The sequence below is a fragment of the Xenopus laevis genome, chromosome 6L, assembly GCF_017654675.1.
Source record: "Xenopus laevis strain J_2021 chromosome 6L, Xenopus_laevis_v10.1, whole genome shotgun sequence".
NCBI lineage: Eukaryota > Metazoa > Chordata > Amphibia > Anura > Pipidae > Xenopus > Xenopus laevis.
The window spans coordinates 161,492,519-161,505,196 of NC_054381.1; the positions used below are offsets into that span (position 1 = coordinate 161,492,519).

General features: G+C 40.2%; 3 protein-coding genes across 3 annotated transcripts in view; 1 reads left to right on the forward strand and 2 right to left on the reverse strand.

Moving 5' to 3' along the window:
* On the reverse strand, positions 1 to 2,710 carry LOC108719461 (zinc finger CCCH domain-containing protein 3). Its single transcript, XM_018268316.2, has 2 exons — positions 2,552 to 2,710; positions 1 to 1,299 (listed from the first exon to the last, which is right to left on the reverse strand). Exons 1-2 carry the CDS (start codon positions 2,664 to 2,666, stop codon positions 29 to 31), a joined length of 1,386 nt encoding a protein of 461 aa, XP_018123805.1. The 5' UTR covers positions 2,667 to 2,710; the 3' UTR covers positions 1 to 28.
* The window catches only part of LOC108719463 (ly6/PLAUR domain-containing protein 2), a 26,397-nt gene continuing 16,403 nt past the window's right edge, over positions 2,685 to 12,678 (forward strand). The window contains exon 1 of the mRNA XM_041566695.1: positions 2,685 to 2,761. The gene's annotated coding sequence lies outside the window, so the exon portion shown is untranslated. The remainder of the gene's footprint in view (positions 2,762 to 12,678) is intronic.
* LOC108718884 (ly6/PLAUR domain-containing protein 2) lies at positions 6,261 to 9,130 on the reverse strand. Its single transcript, XM_018267393.2, has 3 exons — positions 8,994 to 9,130; positions 7,524 to 7,643; positions 6,261 to 6,508 (listed from the first exon to the last, which is right to left on the reverse strand). Exons 1-3 carry the CDS (start codon positions 9,043 to 9,045, stop codon positions 6,330 to 6,332), a joined length of 351 nt encoding a protein of 116 aa, XP_018122882.1. The 5' UTR covers positions 9,046 to 9,130; the 3' UTR covers positions 6,261 to 6,329.

Here is a 12,678-nt window from a genome sequence, read left to right on the forward strand (position 1 = left end):
CAATTTTACATTCTCTTATTTTTAAGGTTTACTTATCCTTTAATAAAACACAGTGCATCAATATGCAGAGATAATTGTCCAATATTATTCTTTTAAACAACAGAGAGTACCTTGAAGAGCTTCTTCTCCGGATAATTTTTGTCCGACTTCTAACTTTGTAGTGAGACAGTCCAGAGTCTGTGGGCGACAGCTTGGGAATATTCGGGAGCCCTTGGGCCTTTGCTAATAAATAGGGGGAGCCTTTAGGAGTCGTTTGTATTGGGGGTTCCTGAGGCTTTTTGCTGGAGGTCTGGCCTGAGTTCTCTGCCTTCCACTTATATCTGTTTGTTACACTGCCAGACTTTGGGGTCACACTGCCAGACTTTGGGGTCACACTGCTCTTCTTTTTAGGAGCCACAAGTGATGCAGCCGGAGATTTCACCTTCTCACTCTCTACATTGAGCTTTTTGGAAGCAGGAGACAGTTTTTTGCTGACAAGACTGGTTTTGGCAGAGTTTGCCACCCACGTGTATTTATTCTTCCGAGTCTTGGGCAGTTTAGTAGGGGCTGCTGGTGATGCAGCAGTGTTTTTTGTTGGGCTGTAAACTGCATTAGTTTTAGACAAGTCACTCACGAGAGTGGCGGCTCTAGAGTCAGAACTGGCAGTGCAGGTTACAGGATTGAGTGGTTTATGAAAAGAAGGCTCTGAATGTAACGTCACAGATTCCTGAGATGAAACGTGGACTGTCTCTGAGGGAGTCCATGGCATTTTCCGATGCTTCCCCGATACAGAGGACCCCCCATCAGTGACTCTCCCCACATGTTGTGCAGATGCTGAAGTGCTGGCAGTTGTGGGTAGATTTTTGGCACTTGTCTGTTTGCTCAGTGCGGTCTGAGAGGATTTGCTGAGAGACTTTGTACTTTCTTTGCTGGCAAGTTTTGATTTTTCAGCCGCTGGGCCACTAAAAGTTGCCTGAGACTTGTGTGCAACAGTTGCAGTAAGACACAGAGGTGAAAGTGCTGTAGTTGCAGTTCTGCTCCCCTCATTCCCATGGGAGGAAACAGCAGGTGCAGTGCTGGTGCTCCCCATTACACCTCGATTCACAAGAGAGTATTTGTTTTTCCAGCCTTGTTTAGGCTGCTCCTGTGCTGGTGCAATAAACCTACTTGCCCTGTGCGTGTGACCCCTGTGAGTGTGACCCCCTCGGAAAACCCCTGGTGCTCTGTACGGAGGCTGCGCCGGGTTCCTCCATCGGGTACTGGCGGGTGCAACTGGTGCCGGGACGTTGCCATGGATATTCCTGTGACTGGTTATAAGATCTGGGAGAGAAAGAAATGAATGAAACCCAAGTGCCACATAATGGGAATGTGATCACTACTGTTATTATATATTATATTCATCACTATTAGAGATTATATTCATCACTGTTATTATATATTATATTCATCACTATTGTAATATATAATATTCATCAGTTATATATTATATTCATCACTGTTGTTATAGATTATATTCATTATCATGTATTTATATATAGAGTCAGCAAGTCACACAGCACTTTCCATTCACAAACAGGCGGTACAGATTATAAATAGAGTCAGATTTTATTTCATTACAATAAAATGGGGGAAGGTGCTGGGGCAGATGTAATGGATAGACAGATAATAGACAGATAATACAAGGACAACAGACAGGCAAAAGATATGTGAAAGATGAACAGGGACATATATACAGACAGATCACAAATACATACATAAATAAGACATATGGATGATGAGTGAGGGAGACGGACAGACAGGAGGAGGGAGAGGGACAGACAGGAGGAGAGTGAGAGAGGGACAGACAGGAGGAGGGTTAGAGATGGACAGACAGGAGGAGAGTGAGAGAGGGACAGACAGGAGGAGAGTGAGAGAGGGACAGACAGGAGGAGGGTTAGAGATGGACAGACAGGAGGAGTGAGAGAGAGGGACAGACAGGAGGAGTGAGAGAGAGGGATAGACAGGAGGAAGGAGAGTGAGGGACAGACAGGAGGAGGGTGAGAGAGGGACAGACAGGAGGAGTGAGGGACAGACAGGAGGAGTGAGGGACAGACAGGAGGAGTGAGGGACAGACAGGAGGAGTGAGGGACAGACAGGAGGGAGAGAGAGGGACAGACAGGAGGAAGGAGAGTGAGGGACAGACAGGAGTGAGGGACAGACAGGAGGAAGGAGAGTGAGGGACAGACAGGAGGAGTGAGGGACAGACAGGAGTGAGGGACAGATAGGAGAAGGGTGAGAGAGGGACAGACAGGAGGAGTGAGGGACAGACAGGAGGAGGGTGAGAGAGGGACAGACAGGAGGAGTGAGAGTGAGAGAGAGAGAGAGAGAGAGACAGGAGGAGGAGTTGTCAGTGTGTCATGAATTTACTAATAACTAATAAAATAATGAATGTAAAGTGCACAGAGGTAAATGAATGTGCCAGGAAATAAGTTGGAGAGGGAGAGAGACACCGAGGTAGGAGCGGTTCCTGGATAGTTGCCCTTAGAAATGAGTCACTAGTCCCACACACACCCGGCGGCCGAGCGTTTCTCACCCTGTAACATGCGTATCTGCCGCTGCAGCGCCTCCTTCTCCTCCGCCATATCCGCAAACTCTCTGGCTGCTCGGCGCGCACAAGTGACGTCACTCGTCAGGACGTTGGCCGCCATACTGCAAGAGGTCAAGATATTTCCCACACTGCGTCAGTGCCAGAACCAAAGATGGATGCCTTACCTTCGCCACCGTCTGTCACATGACCATCACAGTGAGTCGCTTGATTCCATTTCCATGGCAACCATTTTACCTGTCCTGTGTGGTAAACACTTTCTGTGAGGGGTTCCTAGTGCGGCCCTTTCCTCATGTTCTGCTACAGTGGCCGGCCGTGTGTGTTATTGTGTGTTGTTTATTTGCAAGTGTTACACTGAAAGTGCTGAAATATGACCTTTACTCATAAAACCCATTTACATACAGGTTTCCCTCCACATTTTACTCATATCATTGAGGTGCCCCTATAAATATTTCCCAAGAATTAGTTCAGGTGAGATTAGTGAGAAAACAAATGTTTCAGTCACAACAACTTAAAAATGACAAAAGAATTTAATACTAGTGACTAGAGATCCCACCTCCCTATATATTTATCTTTATTCCCTATTAATAACATTGGGATCATGACCTTCCTATATATTTAATCTTATTAATAGAACATTGGATCACTGACCTTCCTATAATATTTATCTTTTATCCCTATTTAACATTGGGATCACTGCCTTGCCTATATATTCCTTATTCTATTAATAACATTGGAGATCACTTGACCCTTCCTATATTTCTCTTTATTCCTATTAATAACATTGGGAAATCACTGACCTTCTATATATTTATCTTATTCCCTATTATAACATTGGGATCAACCTTGTGCCTATTAATAAATGGGATCACTGCCTTTCTTATATTAACTATTAATAACATTGGGATCACTGACCTTCTATATATTTATTTATTCCTATTAATACATTGGGATCACTGACCTTCCCTTATATTTATTTTATTCCTATTAATAACATTGGGATCACTGACCTTCCTATATATTTATCTTTATTCCTATTATACTTGGGATCACTGACTTCCTATTATACTTTTATCTTTATTACCTATTAATACATTGGGAATCACTGACCTTACCTATTATATTTATCTTTATTCCCTATTAATAACATTGGGATCACTGACTTCCTATAATATTTAATTTTATTCCTATTAATAACATTGGGGATCAGTCGACCTTACCTATATATTTATCTTTATTCCTTTAAATAACATTGGGATGCACTGACCTTCCTAATATATTTATCTTTTTTCCTCTTAATAAGACAATTGGGATCATGACTTCCTATAGTATTTATCTTTATTCCCTATTAAATCACATTGGGATCACTGACCTTTCCTATTTATTTATCTTTTATTCCTAGTTAATAACATTGGGATCAGCTGACCTCTATATATTTTATCTTGTATTAGCCTAATTAATAACATTGGGAAATCACTGGACCTTCCATATGATTATGACTCTTTATTGCGCCCTATTAATCAGCATTGGGATCACTGAGCCTTCCTATATAGTTTATCTTTATTCCCTATTAAATAAATTCGGGATCACTGGACCTGCCTATATATTTCTTCTTTATTCCCTATTAAGATACAATTGGGAGTCACTGAGCCTTGCGCTATATTATTTGTATCTTCTATTCCCGCCTATTAATAACATTGGGATCATGACCTTCCTGATATTTATTTTATCCTATTAATAACATTTGGGATCATCAGCCTTACCTATATAATTATATCTATTACCTATTAATAACATTGGGATCATTGACGCTTCCTATATAGTTATCTTTATTCGCTATTAATAACATTGGGATCACTGAACCTTGCCTATTATTTATCTTCTTAGATTCTATGAATAACATTGGGATCACACACTGACCTGGCTATATATTTTATCTTATATTCCATATGAAGTAACATTGGGATACTGACGCTATCCCTATATATTTATCTATTAGTTCCCTATCTAATAACGATGGGATACTGACTTCCTAATATATTATCCTTTATTCCCTATTAATAACATGGGATCACTTGACCTTCCTATATATTTATTTTAGTTCCGGGGCATCGGGTAGGCCGCGTGGCGAGCTATTGTAATAACATTGGGATCTATGATCACTGACTTCCTATATATTTATTTTTATTCCGCTACTTGGAATTAGCATTGGGATCATTGAGCTCTCCTAATTAAATAATTTATTTTATTTCCTATAATAACATAGTGGGATTATCACTGACGTTCTATATCATTTAATGCGTTTAATTCATTTAATAAATACTGGATCACTGAACCCTTGCCTAATATTTTTATCTTTATCGCTATTAATAACATTGCGGATCACTTGCTTTCCTATATATTTAATCTTTGATTGCCTTATTAATAGAACATTGGGGATGTATCTAGACTGCTTCCTCCTGAAGTGATACAGGTTGGTATATTTATTCTATTAATGGAAATAACATTGGGATCACTGACCTCCTATATATTTATCTTTATTCCCTATAATAACATTGGGATCACTGACCTTCCTATATATTTATCTTTATTCCCTATAATAACATTGGGATCAACTGACCTTCCTATTATATTTATCTTTATTCCCTATTAATAACATTGGGATCACTGACCTTCTATATATTTATCTTTATTCCCTATTAATAACATTGGATCACTGACCTTCCTATATATTTATCTTTATTCCCTATTAATAACATTGGGATCACTGACCCTTCCTATATATTTATCTTTATTCCCTATTAATAACATTGCGGATCCCACTGACCTTCCTATATATTTATCTTTATTCCTATTAATAACATTGGGATCACTGACCTTCCTATATATTTATCTTTATTCCCTATTAATAACATTGGGATCACTGACCTTCCTATATATTTATCCTTTATATCTCTATTAATAACATTGGGATTCACTGACCGTTGCCGTATATTGTAATCTTTATTCCCGATATTAATCACATTGGGGATCATGACCTTCCTATAGGGGTATTCTGAGTTGATGTTTTTATTCCTATTAATAAGCATTGGGATCGCTGACCTTCGCTATATATATAGTATGCTTTATTCCTATTAATGACATTGGGATTCACTGACCTTCCCATCATTTTATCTTTTTCCATGGTTTAATTAATTGGGATGCAGACTGAGCTGTAACCTATTCATATTTTATCCTTTATGATCCGTATTAATACATTGGGAAATTACTCGGACTTCTCATATATTCTATACTTTATTCCACTATTAATACATGTGGGAATATGATCGAATTCTGGACGCGCCACGCGACGCTGACTAGATGACTCTTGAGCATATAAGTCTTTATCTTTTCCCTATTAATTACGGATTAGGAGATCATGTGACGCTTTTGACCTTAGTATTTAATCTGTTATTCCCTTATTAAAGACAATTGGGTATCATACTCACTGGACGATTGCCTATACTATTTATCTTTTATTCCCTATTAATAACATTGGGATCACTGACCTTCCTATATATTTATCTTTATTCCCTATTAATAACATTGGGATCACTGACCTTCCTATATATTTATCTTTATTCCCTATTTATTGGGCCAATGAGACACAAGCCGTGCGACATACAATGGATTTGGGCACAAAAAGTGAAAATGAGACTTTTTCTTCATTATCGCGTGTTTATTAAGGCGCAAGTAGGACGGACGAGAAGTCACCAATCAGGAGCTTTCACTGGAGGGAGTTTTTCAGCAGAACCAATCCCAGAGACAGAGCCAAGAGGGCGGAGCTGTATTTAACCCCGGGGGTGCCACTAACATTACACAAGTCGGAGGCACAGCAGGAGACTGTAGTAGAGTCAGTGCTACTTGGGACACAGGCGGTGGCACATGATTTGGTGATGGATAAACCTGTAACACAAAAACCAAACCAGATAGTAGGAGATCACTTGCCATTTCCAATCGCTACCACTGGAAACACACAGACTATACACATCACTCCTTTTCTATTGGTCTTTCTTTAACTGTCAGTACGAGGCAGGTTATAAAAAAACTTTCATGTCCTTCAACCTCTTGGTGCAGAAATCCTGCTGTGACATATTAACAACAAGCAAACTCTACAGGAAGCATTGTTACTAACGAGGAATAAACTCTACAGGGGGCATCGTTACTAATGAGGAATAAATACTTCATTAAGCATTGTTAGTAACGAGGAATAAACTCTACGGTGAGCATTGTTACTAACTAGTAATAAATGCTACAGAGAGCATTGTTACTATCGAGGAATAAATACTTCTGGGAGCATTGTTACTAACAAGGAATAAACTGTAATGGGAGCATTGTTACTAATGAGGATTAAATACTTCTGAGAGCATTGTTACTAACGAGGAATACATACTTCGGGGAGCATTTTTACTAACGAAGAATAAACACTTCTGGGAGCATTGTTACTAACGAGGAATAAACTCTACTGGGAGCATTGTTACTAATGAGGAATAAATACTTCTGGAAGCATTGTTACTAAGGAGGAATAAACACTTTCGGGAGCATTGTTACTAACGAGTAATAAACGCTACAGGGAGCATTGTTACTAACGAGGAATAAATACTTCTGGGATCATTGTTACTAACGAGGAATAAATACTTCTTGCGGCATTGTTACTAACAAGGATTACTTACTTCTGGGGGCATTGCTACTAATGAGGAATAAAAACTTCTGGGGGCATTGTTACTAAAGAGCAGTAAATACTTCTGGAGGCATTCATTGGGTAGAGAACTACAGTGTAGTTATTGCTGAGTTTCTTCCTCCCTAATACTGTTGGTTCACACAACTTTTAATATAAAACCATAATTAATGGATCTCATATGTAACTATAAAATGGGCTTCTCGTGTTGATTCCCTTGAGCTCATTGAGTTCCAGTCTCACCAGTAGAGGAGGAGACCACGTTGGTTCGGCAGAAGAGCTCATAGATGTTGCAGCTGCTTTCGGTCTTGCAGTTGGCATTGTTGGATTGGGAGGTGCACGAGTAACACTTCAGGGAGGAGGCTGAGAAACAAAGGAGCAAGTCTTACTAAATCAATATATGAGAAATATAAATGTTTATAGACAAGAATTCCTTAAAGGAACAGTTCAGTGTAAAAATAAAAACTGGGTAAATAAATAGGCTGTGCAAAATAAAAAATGTATCTAATATAGTTAGTGAGGCAAAAATTTAATGTATAAAGGCTGGAGTGAGTGGATGTGTAACATAATAGCCAGAACACTACTTCCTGCTTTTCAGCTCTCTTGCTTTCCACTGATTGGTTACCAGGCAGTAACCAATCAGAGACTTGAGGGGGGGCACATGGGACATAACTGTTGCTTTTGAATCTGAGCTGAATGCTGAGGATCAATTACAAACTCACTGAACAGTTATGTCCCATGTGGCCCCCCTTATAGTCACTGACTAACTCAGAGTTAGAGAGCTGAAAAGCAGGAAGTAGTGTTCTGGCTATTATGTTACACATCCACTCACTCCAGCCTTTATACATTACATTTTTGCCTAACTAACTATATTAGATACATTTTTTATTTTCCACAGACTGTTTATTTACCCAGTTTTTATTTTTACACCGAACTGTTCCTTTAAGAAGTAAAAAATGTAAAGAAAGGAGACAGGAAATAGGAAAAGGTGACGTTGCGTTTTCCCGTGTTCTGATTTGTTCCCATTCAGGGGAGGAGGATGAATATTTGTATATGGAGGAATTCCATTGGAGAATGTATAAGTCTGTATGCAGAGGTGAAACTAGCGTGTGACCCTGCACAAAAAACTTCAGAGGTGCCCGGCGCACTTCGATCCTGCCCACTTCCTGTCCCGCCTCCACCCCACCCACATCCCACCTGACTTGCTTCTGACCCCATCTAAAAAACAAATGCTCTGTAAGGCTACAAATGTATTGTTATTGTTACTTTTTATTTCTCATATTTCTATTCAGTCCTCTCCTATTCATAGTCCAGTCTCTTATTCACATCAATGAATGGTTGCTAGGGTAATTAGGACCTTAGCAACCAGATGGCTAAAACTGCAAACTGGAGAGCTGCTGAATAAAAATCTAAATAAGTCAAAAACCACAAATAATAAAAATTGAAAACCAATTGCAAATTGTCTCATAATATCCCTCTCTACATCATACTAACAGTTAATTTAAAGGTGAACAAGCCCTTTAATTATGAGGCTTTTGTTTCCCATATTTGCAGCAGCACCAACTTATAAATATCCAGAGACCCCTTTTATATGAGCTCAGAGTTGCTGCTCCCTGAATCCCCTTCATATATATATATATATATATATAGTGTATATTGCATATGTGAGCTGAAGATTTCTATATAAAACTGCAGAGAAATGTAAGTTCCTACCTGTCCCAGCGCAGAGGGCAGTGACCAGCAGTGCGATTTTCAGAGCTGCCATACTGATTGAGTAGGAGCCGGATCAGTAAGAGTGAAGTCTGGAAACCCCTCCGCCCCGTTGCTCATTATATTGCTCTGTCCAGAAGGCGGGGTCAGAATTATTTGAATTCACACACCCCTATCTTATCATATTGAAGTGTGGCACCTGCTTTTATTAAAGGGGTAGTTCACCTTTAAATTAACTGTTAGTATGATGTAGGGAGTGATATTCGTAGATGATTCACAATTGGTTTCCATTTTTTATTATTTGTGTTTTTTCTCTAATTTAGTTTAGTTCATTTGGTAATTCAGCAGCTATATGGTTGCTAGGGTCTTATTTACCCTTGCAACCATATATACCCCCCAAATCTAACTTTTTATATTTATATAACAGCTTTCCCCAAATACCACAAACCTTACAGCATTAGTATCATTAAATAGTTTACAATTAGGTTAGCGCTTATCTAAAGATCATAGTCAGCTTTCTGGTTGCTGGGGTTCAAATCCCCATAGCAACCATGAATTGATGTGAATAAGAGACTGGAATATGAATAGGAGAGGCCTGAATAGAAAGAGGAGTAATAAAAAGTAGCAATAACAGTACATTTGTGTAGCCTTACAGAGCATTTGTTTTTAGATGGGGTCAGTGACCCCCATTTGAAAGTGTCAGAAGTAAAAAGGTTGCTTAAAATTCTTTAATGTACTAAACGTTAATTTAAAGGCGAACCATCCCTTTAACTCTGTCTAGTGGAGCCACATTGTTATTTGTAGCTCTTGAGACAGGAGGCAGAAGAATGTCTGTAACAGAGAGACCTATGGGACCTTCTCTAATATTGGAGATAAATATCTCCAGGGATGTTGCCCATGGCAACCAATCAGCAAGTAGAGTTAAACAATCGCTTACAATTTAGAAAACAAAATCAAAGATCTGATTGGTTGCTATAGGCAACATCTCCGGAGATATTTATCCCCAGTGTAAGTATTGTCTGCTATTGGCTTACTCAGAATCCTATAGGGGCAGTGGGCTCCAGGGCGCTGAGCTTTGGCTAGCTGGGGGGCATGAGAACATAGATTGGGCTTTCATAGTAATCTGGAGTCTTTGCAGCAATGCCATTTTCCAAGACCGTTTCCCCTGCTGATAACTTGTCATTAACTGCTCCACCTAGTGGCCAATGCACAAACTGTCAGTAAATCTTCATATTTCTTAGGTTTTGGTGTTTGCTTGGCAGGGCTGTCAGGTTGGAGGGTTTCCAGACAAATTGGGCTACTAATTTAAAGCTCAGGTTGGTTTTCAAAGTACAAACTAGCCAAGGCACGGATTTGGGCTACTTTTTAGGCCTTTGGCTGGTTTGTACTTTAGAAAGCAGCCAAAGTTTTTTTGCCCTAATGTGCCAGGTCTGTGTCTCCCAATGAATTTTGGGTAATGTCGTATTTGCCAACAGCCAAGTTGAATGTAAGACTACAATACCCAGCATGCAGTGGGACTGACTTGTGTAGAAGTCGGGAGTTACCAGATTTTGGGCTCTGTACCCCAGTCTCCCGTTACATTTTCTGGTGACTTTCCTCAACTTTCAGACAATTTTGGGGAAAAAATCTGCTGCCACCAAAATGTCTAGAGGTTGAGCAGTTTTACCCTTATTTATTGTAATTGTATTTGTATTAGGGACTAGGGATGCACCGAATCCACTATTTTGGATTTGGCTGAACCCCCAAATCCATCATGAAAGATTTGGTCAAATACCGAACCGAATCCTAATTTGCATATGCAAATTAGTGTTTGGAAGGGGAAAAAAATTACTTCCTTGTTTTGTGACAAAAAGTCACGTGTTTTCCCTCCCCGCCCCTAATTTGCATATGCAAATTAGGATTCGGTTCGGCCGGACAGAAGAATTCGGCCGAATCCTGCTGAAAAAGGCCAAATCCTGACTTTGGCTGGTTTTGTAGCCGACTTTGGCTGGTTTTGACCAGAGACTGGAGAGCTCTAAATCTGGGAGTCCCCTGCTGATCTGTCTGACTACTTTGCTGAGCTGTCTGACTACTGTTACTTTGTATCAACAGCCATCTGTCCTCAGCCTGCATCCTCCAAACCCACAATTCCCTGCACATGTGATTTCAATAAGGAAAGGAACATCCCAGTGCAAAGCATTGTGGGTTATGTAGTTGTCTGTAATGTGTAACATCAGTGTTTAGTCCCTCCTTCCCTGCCAGGATTTCAAATGATGCAGAAAGAGAAGAAATGTTACACAGCTGGATTTCAGCATAGAAAATACAATTTATTCAGACTTTTTTGAAGAAACAGGTAACTGTGATGGGCATATTAGGGGTTTCTGTGTGATCAAATTTTGGTTTGGAAGCCGGAGTTCCCCTTTAAGGAAAGGCTTAATGTCTCTTTGTATGTGCAACAATGAACTGTACCGACCCTGGAACCTCATCCCCTTTGGAAAGACCCAACAGCTCAGACTATTATTTGTACTCTGTCCCCTGACCCCCATTGTGACATCTATTCACACAATACACAATGTAGCAGTGTTGGAATATAACCCCCAGCCAGTCTATATTACAGGATATACAGGCCGGACCCCCTGGCCATATTAATACAGGATTCAGTATATACATGATGTTTTGTGCTTCTGTACCAGCCCAAGGCAACCCCAGCCCTTTAGCAGTAAAGATCTGTGTCTCCAAAGATGCCCCAGTAGCTCCCCATCTTCTTTTCTGCTGATTCACTGATTCACATGCTCTGTGCTGCTGTCACTTACTGAGCTTAGGGAGCCACTCACAATATACAGTACACATAGAATAGAAATGTCACAATATAAGGCTGATTAGTAATTAATACACATAATTACTACATGGCAGCACAGAAACCAGTGCAATTAGCATCAGAATTGAATAATCAGCAAACCTGTAGCATCAGCTTATATTACAGCCAGGGAAGCTCATTTTCTGCTGGATAATTAGTGACGAGCCCTAAGCTTAGCTTCTCAACAGCCAATCAGAGCCCACTGAGCATGTGAGTGTCACAGACACTTTCCAAGATGGTGACCCCCTGTGACAAGTTTGAAGTCCTGGATCATTGCTGCTATTGACAAGCTCAAACTTTAGCCTCGTGCAATAAGTTCACCATAGAAAATAGGCCATTTTTAGCCACATTCATTTTTAGGGTTTAGTTCTCCTTTAAGACAATACATGTGTGTGTTCGCCCAGCCAACAAATCTTTATTTACAGAGGATGCTGCTCAGATACTGCGGATGTATTTTGCATATATCTTACCTGCCGGTGAGTTTGTACAATAGAAGGTGACAGGGAGTGGCGGGGGGGGGGGGGGGTGCTGGGAGTGTACGGTGCTCAGAGAGGTCCAATGTATCTTAGTAGAATGGGACAACTTATCACTAATTTGGGGTCCTAAATTGAACTGCTGCCAAGTACCCTGTTCCAATCAGAATTCTTCGTTATCCCAGCGCCTCCTCCAACCTGGCACTGACCCTTCTCATCACTGCAGTGATGTCATCACACCCCACCTCTGCACAGTGACATCATTATGCAGTTTCCTGTCAAATCCTATTCCATTGCACAGTATATTAAAAGCACAAATCTGATTGGCTGCTGTGGGTTTTTACCTGTATCTGTCCCACCCCACATTGGCACATTTCAT

Bases quoted from the DNA above. Each gene is read 5' to 3' on its own strand.
- LOC108719461 (XM_018268316.2), bottom strand. From the start codon at position 2,666: ATGGCGGCCAACGTCCTGACGAGTGACGTCACTTGTGCGCGCCGAGCA. The intron at 1,300-2,551 runs GTGAGAAACGCT...TTTCTCTCCCAG, and splicing joins GCAGATACGCATGTTACAGG to ATCTTATAACCAGTCACAGG.
- LOC108718884 (XM_018267393.2), bottom strand. From the start codon at position 9,045: ATGGCAGCTCTGAAAATCGCACTGCTGGTCACTGCCCTCTGCGCTGGG. The intron at 7,644-8,993 runs GTAGGAACTTAC...TTTGTTTCTCAG, and splicing joins TGCCCTCTGCGCTGGGACAG to CCTCCTCCCTGAAGTGTTAC. The intron at 6,509-7,523 runs GTGAGACTGGAA...TTTGTGTTACAG, and splicing joins CGTGGTCTCCTCCTCTACTG to GTTTATCCATCACCAAATCA.